Here is an 18,880-nt window from a genome sequence, read left to right as displayed (position 1 = left end):
ATCAATTTTTTGAAATCTGTTTTGAGACATAGTTGTGTTGCTGTAATGATTCCTCATTAACCTTGCGCTAGCTGTGCATGAGAAACACTTAGGTCTAGATAAATCTTGAAGTAAAATGAAATACAAAGTGCTACTTACGTTAATGTCTCAAAAACCTTTGAAAGATGTTTATTAAAAATAAGATGCATTGGAGTAATATTAGCCTCTTGTACTGTTCTTATTTTTCAGTAATATTTGGTGAAGATGTGGCCTTTGGTGGAGTCTTCAGGTGTACAGTTGGCTTGCGAGACAAATATGGTAAGTTAACTTCTAAATCTGACATTGTTTTCACATTAGCATCTCTGTTCTTTTGTGCCCCTTTATGGTCTGTGGGAGAAGAGAATGAGTGGGGGAGAAGCATGGTAAATGGACTTCTGTTTTCCTTTCTGTCCTTGGAAATATATAAATGGTAACAGATTCAAGTTTTTTCTAAGCTTTCAAAGCTTAGAAACTTGCTGACATAATTTCAGGAGTCTTCTACTTCTTCAAGGAACTTTGCCAATATAACTTCATTGTTTAAATTGCATTTGGAGCAGTTATTCATCACTGTGGCCACACTTAATTACTGTAAACAAATTAAAGCCTCTTAGCAACAATACGTGGTGGTGATGCTTTTTTATGCTATCTGTCAAGAACCATGAAGGAATTGCATTAAAATGGATTTAAACTTTGTTAAATGTAGTATTGTCTAGCATGGCCTGGAAAGCCAATACAGAAACGATGTGTTACAGCTATGACTGTGCTTCATCTAGAATGTGATTGGTTTACTTGTTTGGAAGACTCATGTGAAGGCGTTCAGAGAAATGGTGTAACCTTTGTCTTGGAATCTTACAAGTAGCCTTTATCACTAGATAGGAAAATCAGGTTTGCAAAAGTATATGAAAAATAAGATGGTGCTTAATTATCTCATACCTCAGAGAGTTGAGGCGAGCTCATTGGAAGAGAAAAAATACTTGCAGGAATGTTTTAATTTTTATTGAGAACTTATTTTTAAAGTAAGTATTAAATAGGGAATTTCTCTGAAACTTGCAGGAGCTTTTAAAAATTTGTTTTCATCTGTGATTTAAGTTAATCCGTATATAGTGTTCATTTTGGAAAAAAATGTAGTTCTGCTATTTCTGGTGGACAGTCTCCTACACCTGAGTATTAGCGGCTTCCAAGAAAGGTGGGGGAAGGAAAAGAGCTTTCAGACAGTATGTTGTTAACACAAGCATGTCAGTGTCACATTCACAGTTCTTGATGGATAGAATTAAACCGCCTAGTTGGTGATACCTGGTTGGCAAATCTAGAGGACTTTTCAAAGTCCTTCACTGTTCTTCCAATTGAGTTTCTTCTTTGGTTATCCATTTGATGTGGTTTCATTAAGTACCCATTTTGCTGTGAGAAGTACTGTTACTGGAACACTAAAAAAAAATGGTTCATGTATGGCATGCAAGGTAGTACATAGCAGTTTACAGGTCTTGGAAACTGGTTGTGGATACAGTAACCTGGTAGCTTTTAACTTGGCAGTTGTGGTCTCACTGTTAAACAGAGTAAGAGGTTATAAAATGTTACGTTGCAGCAGCTTGCTTTCTTCGAGGCACTAAGATGACTAGGACCACTTGAAGCCAGTGATTATTTCATTTTATTTCCCTAAAGGAGGCAAGTTACTGCCAACTTGGAGATGTCCAAGACTCAGTTTTTTGGAGTAAACCAAAAAAGGGAGAGGAGGATGATTATATTTTTTAGAAGTTTGAGAAACTTAACTACACTTTGTTGTCTTGTTTCTCTGTTTCAATTATTACGTGGATGTTTTCTCACTCTCTGGTTTATACTTTAATGTTCGGATAGTTTGGACAGGGCTTTTATTAGCAATGATCTTTAGTGCAGCGTGTTGAAGTTGAGTTAGACTTCTGTTACTCTGGTGTGATATGTTAACTCTGTTTACTAGACCATGTGGAAACGAAGCCTCTGAGACAGCAGTCGGTTGCTGAAAACATGGACAATAGAAGACTTCATGTGGGAAATAAGCAACAGAAGCAGATGGCTCCATAAGCAACTTTGTTCTTAGTGAACATCTCCAACTTAAAAGACAAAAGGAACAAACTTTTTATTGTTAGGGTGTTGCTTTGAGGGTCACTAGTTGGTTTTCTTTGATGTGAGAAACTGATAAAATAGTGGAATGAAGGAAAGCCATTATTTAGTTCTTTTAGTAGCGTTTTATTGATGGTGTATTCAGAAGTGCCAGTGCTGTTCAAAGACTGTGTGTTACTCCCTGCCCCAGAGTGCAGGGGATACTGTTGAGGGAGTGCAAAGAGCTATGCACACAGCGTTAGTGTGATAAACAACGGTCACAGCACATCAGCGGTCTACCAAGAATCAGATTTATGGGTATAATAAAGACCGTGAGTTATTTGAGGAAGATATGATGTGCCTTCAGAACATTTGAAAAGAACTCCTTTAAAGCATGAGAGGCAACATGAGACATTGTGGAAGTACTTACATGAAGACTGAAGGGTTCATGAAGGCTCCTATCGCCATTTGGTCAGAAAGGGCACTGACCTCTTTAGGGTGCTTAAGAGGATAGACTTGATAAGGAAAAACTACATAGTGCTCTTGTTTTGTTTGATTGTAAAATAAAGTGGGTGGGTATGTAAAGTGCTGGTGAGATCAAATTAATAAGGTAGGAAACTATCTCTTCACATTCATTCCGAGCACTGCGAAGATTGTACTTGTTAGAGGAAAAGTGTGTTAGCTAGGAGAGGAGAGATTTGAAAAGCTTTTTGCTGTTTCCTACCTAAAAAAAGTTTGTCTTCCAGATTCATTATAGAGATTCCCAAGATACATTTGTTTTACAGGTTTTGAGATTTAGGTCTAGGTGAGAAGTGAACTGAAGATGTTGATAGTGATTGAGAGAAGGAAGGAGGTGGAGGAGACATGACAGGAGAAACAGAGTTCTTTATGTTGATGAAGTGCCTGTAAGTAAATGAAGGCAATATCTGAAATACAAGTTTGGACAGAAAGAAAAGTCTAAAGATTAATTTAGGAGTCATTCATATAATGATAATTCAACTTTGTAAGGCAGGTAAGATGACACGGGCAACTTGGCATCTTTCCTCGCTAACAGTGAAATCCTGTAGAAAACAGGCAGTGGCTGAAGTGGGAATGGCAAAGATGAACTAGAGGATGTACTAAAAGTATAGTTAAAATGCTGAGGGAGAAGCAGGAAAGAGTGAAAGTGCAAAAATTGAAGGAATCAAAAATTTCAAGAGGGGTGTGGCTCTCTGTCGGTGCTGTCTTAGAGATTAAGTTCTGGGTGCAGTGCTTGTTTTATGCAAAGGCTACAGTCCATGTAAAATAAGGAGGAACTTCAGACAGAACTGATAAACAAGGAACCTCATGGATCTTACCTGCATGGGGAAGATTACATATATTTTCTGACTCTCCCCACTCCCCTCCTGCGCTTGCCATCAACAGACTAGTAAGATACACAAGAGATATAACTCGAGGTTCTTTCTATATGTGGATGTAAAATATGAAGGAATTATTTTTTTTTTTTTCTCCTTTCCTGGAAGAGGGAGGCTTGGCTTTTTTTGTTTGGGTGTTTTTTTTTCCTGTAGCTAATCAAAATCACTAGGTGGCAGCCTATGCCTGCAAGTTGTTATTCTGATACAAATTGATAGCTCCTTTTTTAGCACTTTCTTCGAGGTCAAGGTCTAAATATCACCTAATGTTACAGTAGGGAGAATTTGGTATATCAGTACTCAGTAGTTGTACTATACAGATGTTGGTTACTATCCAGACTGTTACTGAAGCCTCTCTGGAGAGATAGAGATTTGCTTTTAGAATAAATCTGTCATCAAATCTAAAACCTTTTTTTGCCAGGAAAGCAATTTAAGCCCGAGTTTAGAGTAACGTTGTAATATAAACACAGCTAGAGGCCTAAGTGAAAGAAGGCAAGCTTGTTGACTTTGTAAGGAAATAAATCCTAATTTTTGATTGGGTGAATTTTTGACATGCTACAAAGAATTATGTTTGAAGATGTTTAATTGAGGAATCATATGTAAACAGGTCAGTATATGCAAGTTTTTTTCCCATGATAGCTATGACTTGGGATAGTATGTTTGTTCCTGTAAATCTTAAGTCAACATCTGGAATAGGCAATTCCAGTTTTCTGGCATAGCTTTGCTGCTCATGATCTTTCTGTTGGTGTTAATGTTTTGCATGAACTTCATGCTTAGAAATCTGCTGCTGTATAATCCTCCATCCTGAAGATGAGTACACTGTCTGAAATTTTTGTATGGAGAGTTCCTTTCAGACGAGGGAAGCAAGTCTTGTACAGTTTTATCCTTTGTCCCTTCCTTCTGGTCTTGCACACTGGAAGGCATATTCTTGTTTTAGTCCTTGTCTCCTTCCCCATCAGCCCCTGCCAGGTTCAAGATTGTTACTGTTTTGCAGAGGTTACATACTCTAACCTGTAGGGTATCATTTCTGAAGTAATGGATGTCTGCTGTTCCGTAGTCCTGCTCTCTGGAGATGTTTCGTGTCTCTAGAGCAAAGGTGTAAACTGCATGACTGGTAGTCTGCTTCCCTGCCTACTGTATTTTTGTAACATAGGTGATATCTGCAAACATTTTTTTATTTTTTGTTCTATTTTTTAAAGGGACGTACATTATTATTTTGATCTTTTGAAGAAAATGCTATCTGAGTGGAATAGCTATACATTTGTCTTCAAGTCTGCAGATGGATTTGAAACAGTAATCTTGGAGGTTGAATAAGTGTCCTGTTGCTCTGCCTGAAGTATGAAATAAAGTTGCAGCATGTAAAGATCAGTATCATCCACAATACAAATACAGGGGAGATCAGAGGTAGGAATTAGATGATAGGAAGTAAAGAAATGGGAGGAAAAAACAGGGTAAGGTAGAAATGGAGAAAGCAGACAGAATTAAAGGCTGAGAAGAATAGCAGAAATAGTGATTGACAAGGAAGGCTACTCAGAAGAATGCCAGAGCAGGTTTTTGTTTTGAGTAACTCCAAAAAAAGACCTGTCTAACCTACTGTGGTCAAAAAATGAAGATTTTGAGATTGTATAAACAGGGGAAGTCAATAAATGTATTATATACTCTCTGCCATCCTGCAAACACTTCCAGCTTGAGGGCTTCCTTATCTAGAGGTGCCTCTGTGTAGTCACCAGACTCAGTAGAGATTTGTCCTTAATACCGTTCTGGTCTACCCTTGAAGGGAGGCTCTAATGTGCACATACTGTCATGTCAAAAGTCTATCCTTAGCGAGGGTAAGGATCAAGAGCATTCTGACTATTTCAAAGCTTGATATTCTGAACATGTGGAATAGGATCCGTTCTTGCACAGAACTTGGAATCCAAAAGATGTAAGATTGGTTTGGCAGGTCTTTCCCCATAGCAGTGCTTTGGGGACACTGAGGGGTTTTTTTGTGTTCACTTTAATAGATGAGATTTGGGTAGGTGGTAGAAACCAAACCAGAAGAATTGGAAGAAATGAATAAATTACAAAAATTGGGATCTGAGATTGAGTTATTGCCCATGTTTGTTGTCATCTCAAAGTAATAATCTTTAGTAATTCGTGTCTTTGTGCTAACAAATATTTATGTACAGGCTTTCTAATACTACAGCTGTTCATAGGTCTTGTTAGTTACATGCAGATGTCTCACACAGATGCACGCATTTGAATGTGTTTGGCTAATACATTTCAGTGGAGTTACGTTTAGCTCAAAAGCTAGGAAGTTATGCTTGCCAAAAAAATTGCACTATAGAGAAGAAAGTTGACCTAGTAAGGAAATGTGAAGGACCAGAATTCAGTTTTTCTTGTTGTTAAGATTTCATGCAAGTTTGGATAGCCAGGGAACTAGCAGTTTCCCCTTAGAACAGAAGTAGTGTTTGATCCTTATGTCCTGCTTTAACTAAGCAGATTGCAGTTCACTTTAGGGACACTTTCCCTGGTATATGTGATGTCTAATTGGAGCTCATTAGTGCATTTCATGTTCCTCTTAATGTATCCGGAAGAACTGGAGTAAAAAATAGTGTAGTCCCCTGAAGGTAGCCTTGAATTATCCACCTAGATTAAGGAAGTTGGAAGACAGTGAGTCAGCAAAGGAAAATGTGGAAAACCCCATTTTCCTGATGATCAACTCACAGAGGGTCACAGCAGCTTTAGGAACCAGCAGGTTAAGTGCAATCACATTTGATCAGTGCTTGAATGAAAGAATGATGTGAAGAGAAAATGTGTTTCTGGAGTTGTGTGAGGCAAGTAAGGAGCATTAGAGTAGTACCTCTAAGATGGGACTTTCTGTGAATGGTGAATTTGCATAGGAGAAGGAGACAATTAGGGGAATGAGAGCTTGCTTGTAGGGAGTGCTCTCACACATTAGATTAAAAATGAAAGTACTGGTGATCTTTTGCCTCTAGAGAATAAGATGATTCCAGTGTGATGACCTGAAAACAGGTAGCTAGTGAAATTCTGAAACAAATCATGTAAAACACCTTCACATATAAATGAATTCAGTGTTAAGCAAGTTAACGGTGAATTATAGAAATGATAAGCACTGTTACTGAAGATATTGCATCTCCAGAAGTTGCATGAGGCAAAGGGTGCTGGAGGATTTTAAAAGTTCAAAGAATCACTGCTGTGATTGTTATTGGAAGAAGTCTTTAAAGAAGTTTGAAAAGTCTCAGTAGTATCATCAGTCTTCTGGAAAGCCAGCTATGAGTTGGGTATGGATGCAGTGAATCCATAAACAGATTTTGAATATGCAATCAGAACAAAATGTGATCCTTAGTAAGGGAAGGTTTAGTTCAAGTATTATGTTTCTAGAATTCATCTTGGCTTCACCAGTGCCAAGGGGGATAATCCCTTCCCTGGTCCTGCAGGCCACACTGTTGCTGATACAAGCCAGGATGCTGTTGGCCTCCTGGCCACCTGAGCACACTGATGGCTCATGTTCAGGTGGCTGTTGACCAGCACCCCCAGGTCCTTTCCCACCAGGCAGCTTTCCAGCCGCTCTTCCCCAAGCCTGTAGCGCTGTGTGGGGTTGTGGTCACCCAAGTGCCAGGACCCAGCTCTTCTTGTTGAACCTCACAGAACTGGCCTTGGCCCATTGATCCAGCCTGTCCAGACCCCCTGCAGAGCCTTCCTACTCTCGAGCAGATCAACATTCCCCCCCAACTAGGTGTCATCTGCAAACTTACTGAGGGTGCACTCGATCCCCTATCATACAGCAACCTGTATTTCTTTTCTGTGGTGTGTCTTTCTATTTGCCATCAAGGGAGTGTAGATGACTGCTTAAGTTACATTCCTACTATTTGGATGCCCAGTTAGAGTACCTTTTAAGTGTTTGACCTATTGGAAATTTTTCTCAGATGTAAAGAGTAGCGTGAGTGAGTTTGTTACTTTTCAGTAGGGAATTATTGAATAATGCTGTTTTAATTCACTCGCAGCCATTTGGAAATATGGGTAGAATGTGAATACTTTGAATGGGAATTTTTATTTCAAAGATCCTATCAGTTCCTGGAGGATGCCACTGTGGTGTCTCCCGGAGTAGAAGAGACTTGGCATCGGTTCTGTCCCTCAGGAGTTCTGAACTTAATCCCAAAAGAGCTGACTGAGGTCTCAAAGCTGACCTCTGTGGAGATGTAGCAGTAATGGTTTTGTCAGCAGTTCTTTTGGAATGTTTTGGAATGAATTTGTCTTTTGCTTGTGATTTGTCACTGTTCGGGATTCTCAGTGTGATAGCAGAATGGATAAGAGGAAGATAGGTTTGTTCCTTTCTGGGTTTATGTCCCATCACTGTTTGAAGGGTCTTTCACTTGTGGGTTTTATTTTTGTTTGTTCTAGTTTCTTTTATTGGTCTCTGTTATTGCTGTTCTCTTTTTTGTTTGTCAGTGCTTACAGATATGTTCTGCCCACAGCAACTTACAGTACTCTCATACAAAGTCAGAACAAAAATCATAAAGCTTCTGTGTAACATTGCTAATACATCCTGGGGCGATGTTTGCTGCCTTTATTAGCAGTGTGGTATTGACTGTCAGTTTGTGGCACATTTTAGTCCCCAAGTCCTGTCTATTGTACTGCTGTGCAGCCAGTACTTGCTGCTTTTCCAGGTGGACACTTGATAAAAGGAGGCTCAGTAACATGTGTCACCCCTATGTGTAGGGTAAAACAAAATCAATCTGGGATAGTTTCCTTTCAGGTAATTGTGAACTACATACATGGCTATGGACATTCATACATGCAGGCGTAGTAAATGAGGAGTAAACAGCTGCAACTTTTCCTCCTCACTCATTTTTCATAGCTAAAATAATTACCTTACATGGAATAAAAGGGTGCAATAAGTACATATAACTTAAAATTTAATTATTTTCTTGCCCTCTTCTTTTCAAGTGTACAGACTTGTTTTATAAATAAACTTTCCTATGCTTTATTATTTTGATGCAGCTAGAAGTGTAGATAAAGTCGGTAGGTTTTTTTCTTCAAAACCAAAAATGTGAAATAGATGGGGAACAGATTGTAGGCAGTGATTATTGTCTGTTCAATTGTCTTGCAAATCGGAAAATCACAGAAAAAAAGGAAAATCAGGAGAAGAAATAATACTTGTATTAAATCACGTGAGGGTGTGGGGAGTTGAATCAAAGATTTCCGCTGTGGAAAATTTCGAACACATCAAAAAGCAAGTGACTGAACTGCATATGAAACCACAGTTATAGCAAGAAAATAACATCCTTATGTCGGGATGACCTAGCAACATTAGCAATCAGCTGGATGCTTTAAAAATGATTTTATTTATTGCTTCCATATTTGTTTTCCTCTACTTTCTGCCTGCCTTTACAAAATTAGATCCCTGAAGTACAGGGTATGTTTTGGGATAGATCAGCTGGCAAAGGCTGTTCTTAGCCTTCAGTGATGGAGATTCTCTGGCTTCCTTACACACACAGTCACAGTCCAGGTGCAGGATTATTTTTATGGTTGAAGCTTTTTCTTACTGATTAGTTTTCTCTGGACTCTGGTTGCTGCAACTGAAGAACATATTCCATCCAAAACTGGATACTTTGGGCCTTACTGAGTAAAACCTGGTTGCTTACACCTTCCTGTTGACACATCTCATGATAATACTAGCTTGTCTTGCAGCAATAATGTTTATTTACAATGTCTGATCCGTTATAATCCCTGGGTGCTGTTCTGTAGAGCTTTTGTCTAAGGTGTAAACACCTGTGTGAGTTTTCAGGGGACTCTTCTTTCTCAGTAAATGTTGTTTGCTGATAGGCCAGTAAAATAATTCAGGAGTTTTTGTTTATTTGGCCAGGAGATGGCTGTACCTAGCCATGCCCGAGGGACCCCAGCCTTTCTAAAATTGTGCTAGTCATTCTTTGAAGAAAAGTGTTTACTTGAACACAGTATTTTATGAGCTTGAGCTCTAGAAACCTGAATGCAATTTCTGTGTGTAAGTGAAATACCTATGGAGAAAAACATGAGTGAGAAGATAAGGTTGTTTCCAGGTTGTAATGGTATTTGGTGAAGTTTCTTGGCTAAAGATTGGTATGCTTACAAAAATTGCATAAATGTCCTGATGGCTTTTAGTAGCATGAAATAACGGGAGAACCTTTTGAAGCTGAACTAATAGAGGTAGATATTGTGGTTTTGAAAAAAAAAATAATCCAATAATGTGCCTCCAAAATCCATAAAATACTTTATAATGCTTATATTGTAAGTCTTTTTTTTGTGTCAGTGATTTCAGGACACTGTTTATTGTGGAGACTTCACAGCATGTTACTGGCAAGGGAGCAGAGATCTGTCAATGGAGGTTCTGGGTCTGCTCTCATGTTGCCAAGTGTTACAGTGCGAAGGCGCAGTTTGGATGTGCTGGTTGAGGCCTGTAATGCAGTATATTAAGGTAGTGTTTTGTGCCTCCCAGAAACTATTAGTGGTTGGGCATTACTTCAACAGGTGGGAGACAATCTGTTTTTTTTTTCTGTGAGTTTTTTTAATCAGTAATCATGGGGTCTTTTGCATGGTTTTAGAACATAGCAATATGCTGTTATAGGGAGAAGAAAAACTCAGCCTCAAGTAGCATAAGAAGTAAGTGTTAGGGGGTTATTGTATAAGCAGATGGAAAATGTTAGCTTCATGCTTCAGAACAAACTGCAAGCTTGTTGAAGCACTGTGCTTCCTCTTTTGTGTAGATGCTGGTCGTTCCTACCATATTGTATATGGTAGAACGACATAGTTCAGAATTTTTGACATGACAGACTTAAACTGAGAGTGGAATGTTGTATTTGGAGTTAAAAATGACTAGTTGTGTATAGATTGAATAAGACCCAAGTAGTCTGGAGTTTGGTTATCCTGGTTTCTTTGTGGATGGATTTAAGCAGAGAATTCTACAGCTTGCTTGTCTGGTTCTTCCAGAGAAGTTTGGCAAGATCTGGATTTTGTTCTGATTTATAGAAATGGCTTTGAACAGTAACATCTGGATAATGTATTCCAGACTCATTACACAATAGTACATTTTGTTCATTTTCATCTTAAATAGCCAATTCTTTTCTTAAGATTTACAGTTAGAAGACAAGAAAAATTAAGAACTTGATGCAGTGTGGTATGCCCTTTTACCATATTGGGGGATATTGGTATAAATAAGTCTGTCAGAGCTAAATAGATTTTATTTCAGTTTTGGTGTGCCTGGTGTGAAAACAATATTTTATTTATTTGGGACTTACTGATATTTATTAGGTTTCTTTTTATTGTATGTTGTAAACCTGTTTGAAGGAGAGGTAAGGGATATGCTTTTTAATATAGAACTTGATACTCAGTACAGAGCTTAAGAAAACTGTTCTAACATGTTTTAAAGATATTTCAAGATACATTGCTGGGCACAAAATTATGTGTTGCTGAACTTCATAAAAAAGGAATTTTCCACTTCAGAAAAATACTTGCAGTGAAACATGTAAAAGTAATATTTTAGTAATATAATGTCAAGGAGGATGAAACTTTATATATATATAAAGACACAAGGTGGAATCAATGAGCATAACTAGTACTTGCAGTCTGTATTAATACTGAGTCTGCAAGCAGTTTGTGTACCTTGTTCTAGATATCAGTCTTCGTGCCTTTACTATTCCTTCAATGAAATTTAGTGATTCTCAATTTCTTTGGTTAATCCTGTGATCAGTATGCCCCCTGTTTCCATTTGTACTCATCAAGTGGGACTAATTTAGTACGTACGCTGTTGTTTCTTTTTTTTAACCTCTGAGTTTGGTGATAAGAGTGTGGTAATTATCACTACTTCAGTTTAAGAAGGTTCTACAGACCTTATTACAGGGAGTAAAAGATTGAGTTTTCTTGGAAGTAACGTGCTAAAGCGTCAGAAAGGTCAAGATTATGATCCAAGTCCAGTCAATTGTATAAACAGCTTTGCAGCAGAAGCATTTTGAGGAACAGGTTAATCTTAATTTAACTTCATTCAGAGCCATCTTCCAGGCTGACATAAGATGCTAGTAATTTATTATAAAACATCTCCTTTCTCTTTAATTTGTAGAAACATTAAATCCTCAAAACTTGGCAAGGAGTTTTCACACTTGTGTGGAAGCACCATATGTAGATCAGTTAATTGCTTTTTCTTATGCACATGCTCTGCATTGTAAAGGGACAGGCATGGTTACAAGTGAGATTCGTAAGATGTTTTTCATTGCTGTAGATTACTGGTCATTCAGCACTTTGTTCCTGAGGATTTCTATAGCAGCATTAAATCCTTGCTGTTGTGTTGAGAATGGTTGCTTCACAATTTAGGGTAGACTCGGCATTCTTCCAAATTTACTATAAAGTATTTCTACACTACTGATACTGAGGAGTGAGGGAGCGGGTGCCTTGTATTTGACAAATTTTTGGTTATTCCTCAGTTTGTCATCCACATGGTATACCCAGCCTACTACAGCAGAACTTTCATTAGCATGTAATACTTAGCTTTGGTAACACTGATGTATTTTCCTGTTGGATCTCTTGTCACGTCATGTGATGTTGCAGATAGTGTGAAAATGCATAGAACTAACCTAAACCTCTTAATTAAGGCTGATATCGTATCCCTTGGTTATACCCACATATAAGTGTTTGGTAGATGTCAATTTTAGGGCATATTTTTTGCAAGTAAGCGTTCTGTCATCTGGTATGGCTTCGCATGTCTAACTTTATAATCAGTTACGCTTTACTGCAAGTGTGCTTCTCACAAGGCAGTTTTTTTGTGGTTGAGCAAGGAATGTTATTAATCATAGCTGGAGGAACACTTGGATGCCTTGGTGCAGTTAGGCATCGTGCTTTTTTCTTTAGGCTGATACAACTGAGTATATGAGCCAGATGATCAGAAGGAATTTGGTGTGGAGTGGGCCTACCTGCATAGTCATCAGTAAAAAGAAATTCTGGTGAGGAAATCTGCCACTCTGATGTGAGCTGCTTATGGAATATTTTTTTTGAGCAGTGTGGAGCTGAATCACTACTATTTTATCAATGTCGTGAAATGCTTTCATCAACAGGACAGGTACAGACATAAAGAGTTTGGGCAGTCAGCACGTAACCCTGCTTGGGGCTGTTAACAAATCACAGATTAATAAGGGTTGGAAGGGAAAGACCTTGAAGGTCATCTGGTCCAAACCAGTACTCAGCATAGAGCCAGTTTAGGTTGTTTGTGGCCTTGTCCAGGTAAGTTTTGAGTGTGTCCAAGGAAGGAGCTTGTACAACCTCTCTGGGCAGCTTGTTCCAGCATTTGACTGTTGTCACAGTGAGTTTTTTTCCCCTCACATAATCAGTTTCCACTTTTGGTGTAATTTTTTTGCCTGTCACTGTGTACCTGAAAAGAATCTGATCTTCCTCCTGCTTATACTATTCCTTGGCGGCTTTTTCATCATGGAAAGATTAAATGACATGCAATCTTACCAGCATTCAAAGTTATGCCAAGGCTTTGCATTAACCTTGCTTGATACCTTCTGTTTCCACTTCCTCCCTGAGAAAGGGAGATAATTAGGTAATATATTTTAATACTTCTGGTTTATTCTTTAGCTTTTGGTGGGATGGTAGTGTGTCACAAATGACAGGAAATCTGAAGTGGGGAAGAGGGCCAAATGGCAAGTTTTCTCTCCTTGCTTTGTGAAAAGGGAGCTGTTGTTTATAAACAAGTTTACTTGGGTGCTCCCTCATTTATAGGTTTATATGTAACACTGAGAATTGAGTAAATGCTTAATGTTATGTTTATGCTGTGAACAACTTTAAGAATTTACTTTTACCAGAAAGCAAGTTTCCTTTCCTTCCAAACCTTCAATTCAGTAACTGTGCAGATTATAAGAATTTGCACATAATTGAGGAGGTTGCTCCCTGTCCATGGTAACATTTTCTTTGTACTTCAGGAGTTCTGCTGACTCTGATATTGTTTAAGGTCTTTTGAGATTAAGGATTAAATGAAAAAGCAGTAAACATGCTGTTGTTGTAAGAGTATCTTGTGGAAGAGGAGGTGAAAGTGCGGTTTGGAACTGTAGAGTTCTTGGAAGAAAACTGCATGGTTTTTGGTTTTGAGTAAGAATGATGTGTTGAGAACACTGAGCTAGAACTGCTAGTTCAGATATTCATGTCTTTTCAAATGTGTGAATGCTTTGGAATTAGTGACTGGGGGAAACTTAAAAGGAAAACTTACCCTTCAGCTGTTCTTAATTTGCAATTTACTTCAAGTATTCTGCAGAAATGTGTGTTATTTCAATGGAATAAATGATAAACTGGTGTGGAATTTCTGTTCTTATCAGCTACCTGTGAGAACAGGTGTCCTTCTCTTTGGGCAATACTGTGGTGATTAGTGCTTCAGAAGGATACATTTTTGTTTTGTGCAAGTGATTTCCCCCCTTGCCCCCTCCAAATGAAGCTTAGTTAAGACTCCTGTAAACAAGTGAAACGGGAAGAAACTCACCCGTTATTTGAAATTTGTATGTTCAGTTGGAAAGTTAATGTGTTTTTACTGGTATTAACTATAGAGGAACAGTGCCCATTACACATCCTTTTTTTAACGCTGGAAAACTGTGGCTGGGATGTTAATAAACGAAGTGGTAGAACAAATTGATTAAAATTAATGAGAAATTACTAAAATGGTTTTGTGTTCAACCAGGAGCTCTAAAAGAGCTGAGTGTGAATTTACCAAACTACTTGCTGTGGTGCCTGCCCTCTCACATAGTATCAGAGAAAAGGAAGGTAGCCAGTGTCACCAGTTGTAAAACAGAGCTTAAAAGGGATTGTGGGACTAAAAGTATGAATGCTGGATCCATTGTGTTAAATTATGCTAAGCAGTAGAATTGGTAGACTTTTGTAGATGTAAATCTGTGAAAAATCCTCTATATTCTAGGATTAGAACAGGTCATTAAAGACAAGATTGATTGGAAATCTGTCATTTCTATTTGAATTTTCTACATGAAGTCTCCAGTGAGTGGCAAAGCAGCTAATCTGCTGGGACTGCCTTTTCTTTCTGGTTCTTTGTCTCCACGTGCATCCATGGTTGCAGTTGAGGATAGAACATACTTAGCTTGTTTGATTCGTATTTGCCTTCTAATGGATGTTTAAAATGGAAGTTAATGTGATCATGGGGACAAATAAAATGTGTCCCAGGTATGTTGTTAATACTACTCAGTACTGACATATTTTAAGATGCTTTTTTTAATGCAAGTGATGTAAAAGTATCTTAAAAACAGAACAAAACACTCTCCTTTGACTAAATCACCAGCAGTACTACTTAAACCACTCATAGTCCAATGCGGGCTCTTGCAGAGTTATGTGAAATTACTCAGAGTTGGAGCCTTGGGTGGTGTGTTAACATTACAGGAGATGTGATATTGTTTGAGTATCTCATTTTTGAAGTTAAATTAAGACAAAAACATGATTAATTGCAGATACTGAAATCTGAAATACTTCTTTCCTGACTGCTTGGAACAAATAAAGATGAAGCAGGCCAAAGCATTAATGCACAATAATCAACTACACATGTCTGTAAACATGTTCTGTTAGGTTGCTATGAAACTTTTTATTCTTGGCGGATGAGAAGATAGATGACTTTTAAGACTGCCTTAAAGTTGTTGCCTTTTAGAGGGTCAGTGGTAATTTGGATGATTGTAGGGTGTTCAACTCTGTTCTGAAAATCAAAGATCAGTCTTTTTTTATTTAAGTAAAAATAGATCGGGGATGAAGTAATTGTTTTAAAATGGCTTCTAATAAAATTCTGCTTTTTCCATAATGTTTTTAATGTTTTCAGATTTACCTGATCAGGCAACACTTCTAGAGTATTTATTCACTTGCTTAACGTACATCTGGTCTTCCTGAGTTACTGGGATAAAGAGATGAGAAGCATCAACCTTTTTTCACGTAGTCCGGTTTGGCATATTGCTTCCCACACTACTTGGAAAGGGGCACTAAGCTGTTCAGATGACTGAAACTAGGGGTGTTTATAAAGCTGGGCAGGTTAATTGAAAAGGACACCAGCATAATGTCCGTCTTCAGAGGCTGATGCATCTGGTTTCAGATAATGTAGAAGTACTGCTTTCACCTGGAGTGACAAGTCAGCTCATGGAGCTTGTGTTAGCTTGTTTTGAGCTGCATGGCCGATACAGGTAATGGAAGAGTGCGTTTTAGGAAACGTTTCTTCATTGGTATGGAAATAAAATAAGGAAAGACAAAGTATCTCTGGGTTATTTGTCTGATTCAGTGTGATTTCAGCTGAAATTTGACTCAGCTGGTTTGCAAAGGATGATACGAATGGTTGTTTTTCAAAATTGACTGCCTTTTTCACATTTTGAAAAAAAAATGAAATAGATAAAAATATGTAGGCTTAATGCCCTTAAATGTTGAATGTTTAAATATTTTGTGTTAGTAATGATTTTCATATATCAATAAAAATAGAAGGTTAAAGCGATGCCGTGAAATTTCTGATGTTCAGGGAAGTTAATAATTTGTTTTATGCTAATGATATGTATATCTTTTTGTTTTCTCTATAAAAGCAAGTCCTTCAAGACCCTACCTCTTGAAACTCTTTATCTTGTTTTCTCATCTAATGAACAGTAAAGTGCTTTTAATGGATCAGAATTACTGTTTTAACTGTACAATCACAACTATTCCGGAGTAATTGTCATTGAATGAGAAATTACTTGGCTCTTTCTTTACTGTTTTAAGTCATAATGCTTCAGGATTATGCCTTTAGATCTGAAAGTCCAAATTAGGTGTTTCAAGCTGATCATGTTATAGCTTTCGTGTTATATTTCACATTTGCTTTTATTGAGTCTCACTTTATTTCATCATACTCCACTGATAGCAGCAGCATGTTGCTAATTTAATATCTCAATAGTATTTCTGCAGTTTTATTAGGATGTATTATGTAGTTTGAATCAGAGTGGCATACTAATGTGGGGGATCTAACATGTTTTAAATTCACTCACCTACCTCAAATTAATATTAAAGAATTATTTTTGAAGTTTTAATCCATTATTAGTTAAATATATTTGAACAATCCTGTAAAATAAGCTTTTCAATTTGTGTGATGATATAAAATTATTTAGGGGACCAATGTGTTATAATATTCCAGTGTAATCTGAAAAATATGTTCATAAAGAATAAGATTAGGTAGGTTTAATATGATTTGACTTCTGGGCACTTCTCAAAGTCTGGATTTTTTTTCTTCTGATCAGACTATTTATTGTCTATTTATGTAGGCTATGTGGTAGAGTTTTAAAGCAGACTTACCTGCATTTCAGTAAATTGGTATGTGTTAAAAATTGAATAGAAATTCAAATGAAGGAAAAAAAGCTAATTGAATATTTGATTTCATTATAAAAGTGCCATATTCTAAAATTTACTGTGAAAACTTACTGTTACTTTTTTTTCCTTTGGTCTCTTCTGTAGTATTTTTTTTCCCAGTGTTTTCTTTGCTGGTTGTATCCTATATCAAAATCACGTAAGCAAGTGAAGTGAAATATATTTAACTGCCAACTTTTAAGAAGCAGGGAAGTAATATGTCTTGGTAATGTTAATGCATTTTTAGTTTATTAAAATGAGAGTTCTTTTAAATTAAAATTTTAAATGCATCAGTGAAAGGCGAAGGGTAACAAGATGCCCAATTCATAGAGCCCTAGATGAAATTAAAAAAAAAAAAAGGGAAGGAGATGTTTGCCAAGTGTTTTGTGTGTTACAGATGGATACAGGTACAGGGGCAGCTCTTGTGGTTGCATCTGAAGCAGGGCTTCCCTACCTTCACAGATGGTGGTAAGGCCTGGGGCAACTGCCTATTTGCGACTTACATTCCTTTTTCCTTGACCATGATATCTGTCAGTGGATGGAGTGCACCAGAGGATGCTGTATAGCTTGGAAACTGAGATTACAGCCATCCTTCAGGAATGAGAACATTTTACGCAGCATATGCTTTCTCTAGGTTCAAATAATCTTGCATTCTCCTTGTTACAGAAGTTCTTTCATCTGTCCGTGGCGTTATTCTCCTGCTCCATCCTATGGATTAGTTTACTGATCTATTTACTCTGTAGAAATGGGATTAAATAGGCCTGAAAGCCAAAGCTTCTTACTCTGCATGGGAGGAGCATGGTACTGATGTGACTAAAATATTCTCTAGTCAGCTTTTAAGAGACGAGATGATTCCTGTGTGAAGCTTTTTGAACTGATTTTTGTTAATTCTTGGCAGTAAAGCCAAGACACAATTGATGTCTGTTAGAAGTGAGTATAACTTGAATTATGAGGACAATGGAAACAAGTTACATCTTCAATAAATATCTTCCTCAGTTCAGGGTTCTCCAGAGCATTCTGTCTTTCTGCTGCTTGGAATGAAAATTTTTCAGGGCTGGGGCTGTTTTTCTGTAATGACAGTGCCAGACACACCGGTAGTACTAGGGAAGAAAGGACAGAAATACGCAGGCTAGTAGTGTTACTGTAGCATGCTGGCAAAATAAATGCCCAGCAAGAATAAATGGCAGCGCCACGAAGCTACTGCCATTTTCACATCGTCACTTAAGACATACTCAGTCTGAATAACTTTTGAGCATAGTACCATCAGAGATTATTATTTTTCTTCCAGGAGATATGAAACAAAGTACAGATGTCCCACATCTGGAAATTAGTGAGATCAGCTTGCTAACACACCTTGGAAATGAGAGCTAGCAGTTTTTTCTACTTGTAAAACGTTCTCTAATCTGCCAGGTGCTTTGCTGTGATTCAGAGTTGATCAAGATAATGTTGGGTGTGTTTGACATCCAGACAACAGCCCCCCACTTTCTTTCAAAAGCTGTGCAATAATTTTGTTGATCTGAAATTAAATTTTAATTACTGGGCTAGCTGTGGTAACTTTTTTTATCTCCAGAGGCAATAATAGGACTAAGTCACAGGAATTCAAAATTTTTTTTGAAAGTTTATTTCTAAACAAGAAGCGGAGACAAACTAAATCTGTAGCAAGTGCAGCCTTACCTTACAAAAGATGACACTGGTAAGACTGGGCACTGCTTATGGAGAATGTGGGCAAAAGGCAGTATACTTTCGTACAGATGCTCTTGTAGATCCATCTGCCTTTAAGTATGGACAGTTAGTTTTGACTGCCTGAAAAAAATGGAAGTAACAATACTTTTCTGTATTGTAAGTTTTTTTGAATGCTTGTAAGTATACTTTCCCATATAAGCATAAGGGGGGATATGAATGCTTATCTGTATATACGTAAGAACATACTGTTGTCCTTGAAGTGTTAAGAACACTGTAAGCTATAGAAACTGTTCTTACCTTTCATTTTGTTTCTCCTTGTCATCTCTGACCTAGTACAAATTAAAATGGAAGTA

General features: G+C 37.6%; 1 protein-coding gene across 2 annotated transcripts in view; it reads left to right on the top strand.

Annotated features, from left to right (window-relative positions):
* The window catches only part of BCKDHB (branched chain keto acid dehydrogenase E1 subunit beta), a 132,012-nt gene that overhangs the window by 5,331 nt on the left and 107,801 nt on the right, over window positions 1-18,880 (top strand). For both annotated transcript variants that reach the window (XM_080388130.1, XM_080388131.1), the window contains exon 3: window positions 229-297. In XM_080388130.1, coding sequence (XP_080244256.1) covers window positions 229-297 — 69 coding nt within the window. The remainder of the gene's footprint in view (window positions 1-228; window positions 298-18,880) is intronic.

Source organism: Falco punctatus (genome assembly GCF_963210335.1).
Source record: "Falco punctatus genome assembly, chromosome: 5".
NCBI classification, from domain to species: domain Eukaryota; kingdom Metazoa; phylum Chordata; class Aves; order Falconiformes; family Falconidae; genus Falco; species Falco punctatus.
Note: the sequence above shows the minus strand (reverse complement) of the source record. Positions and strands in the feature narration are given on the sequence as shown.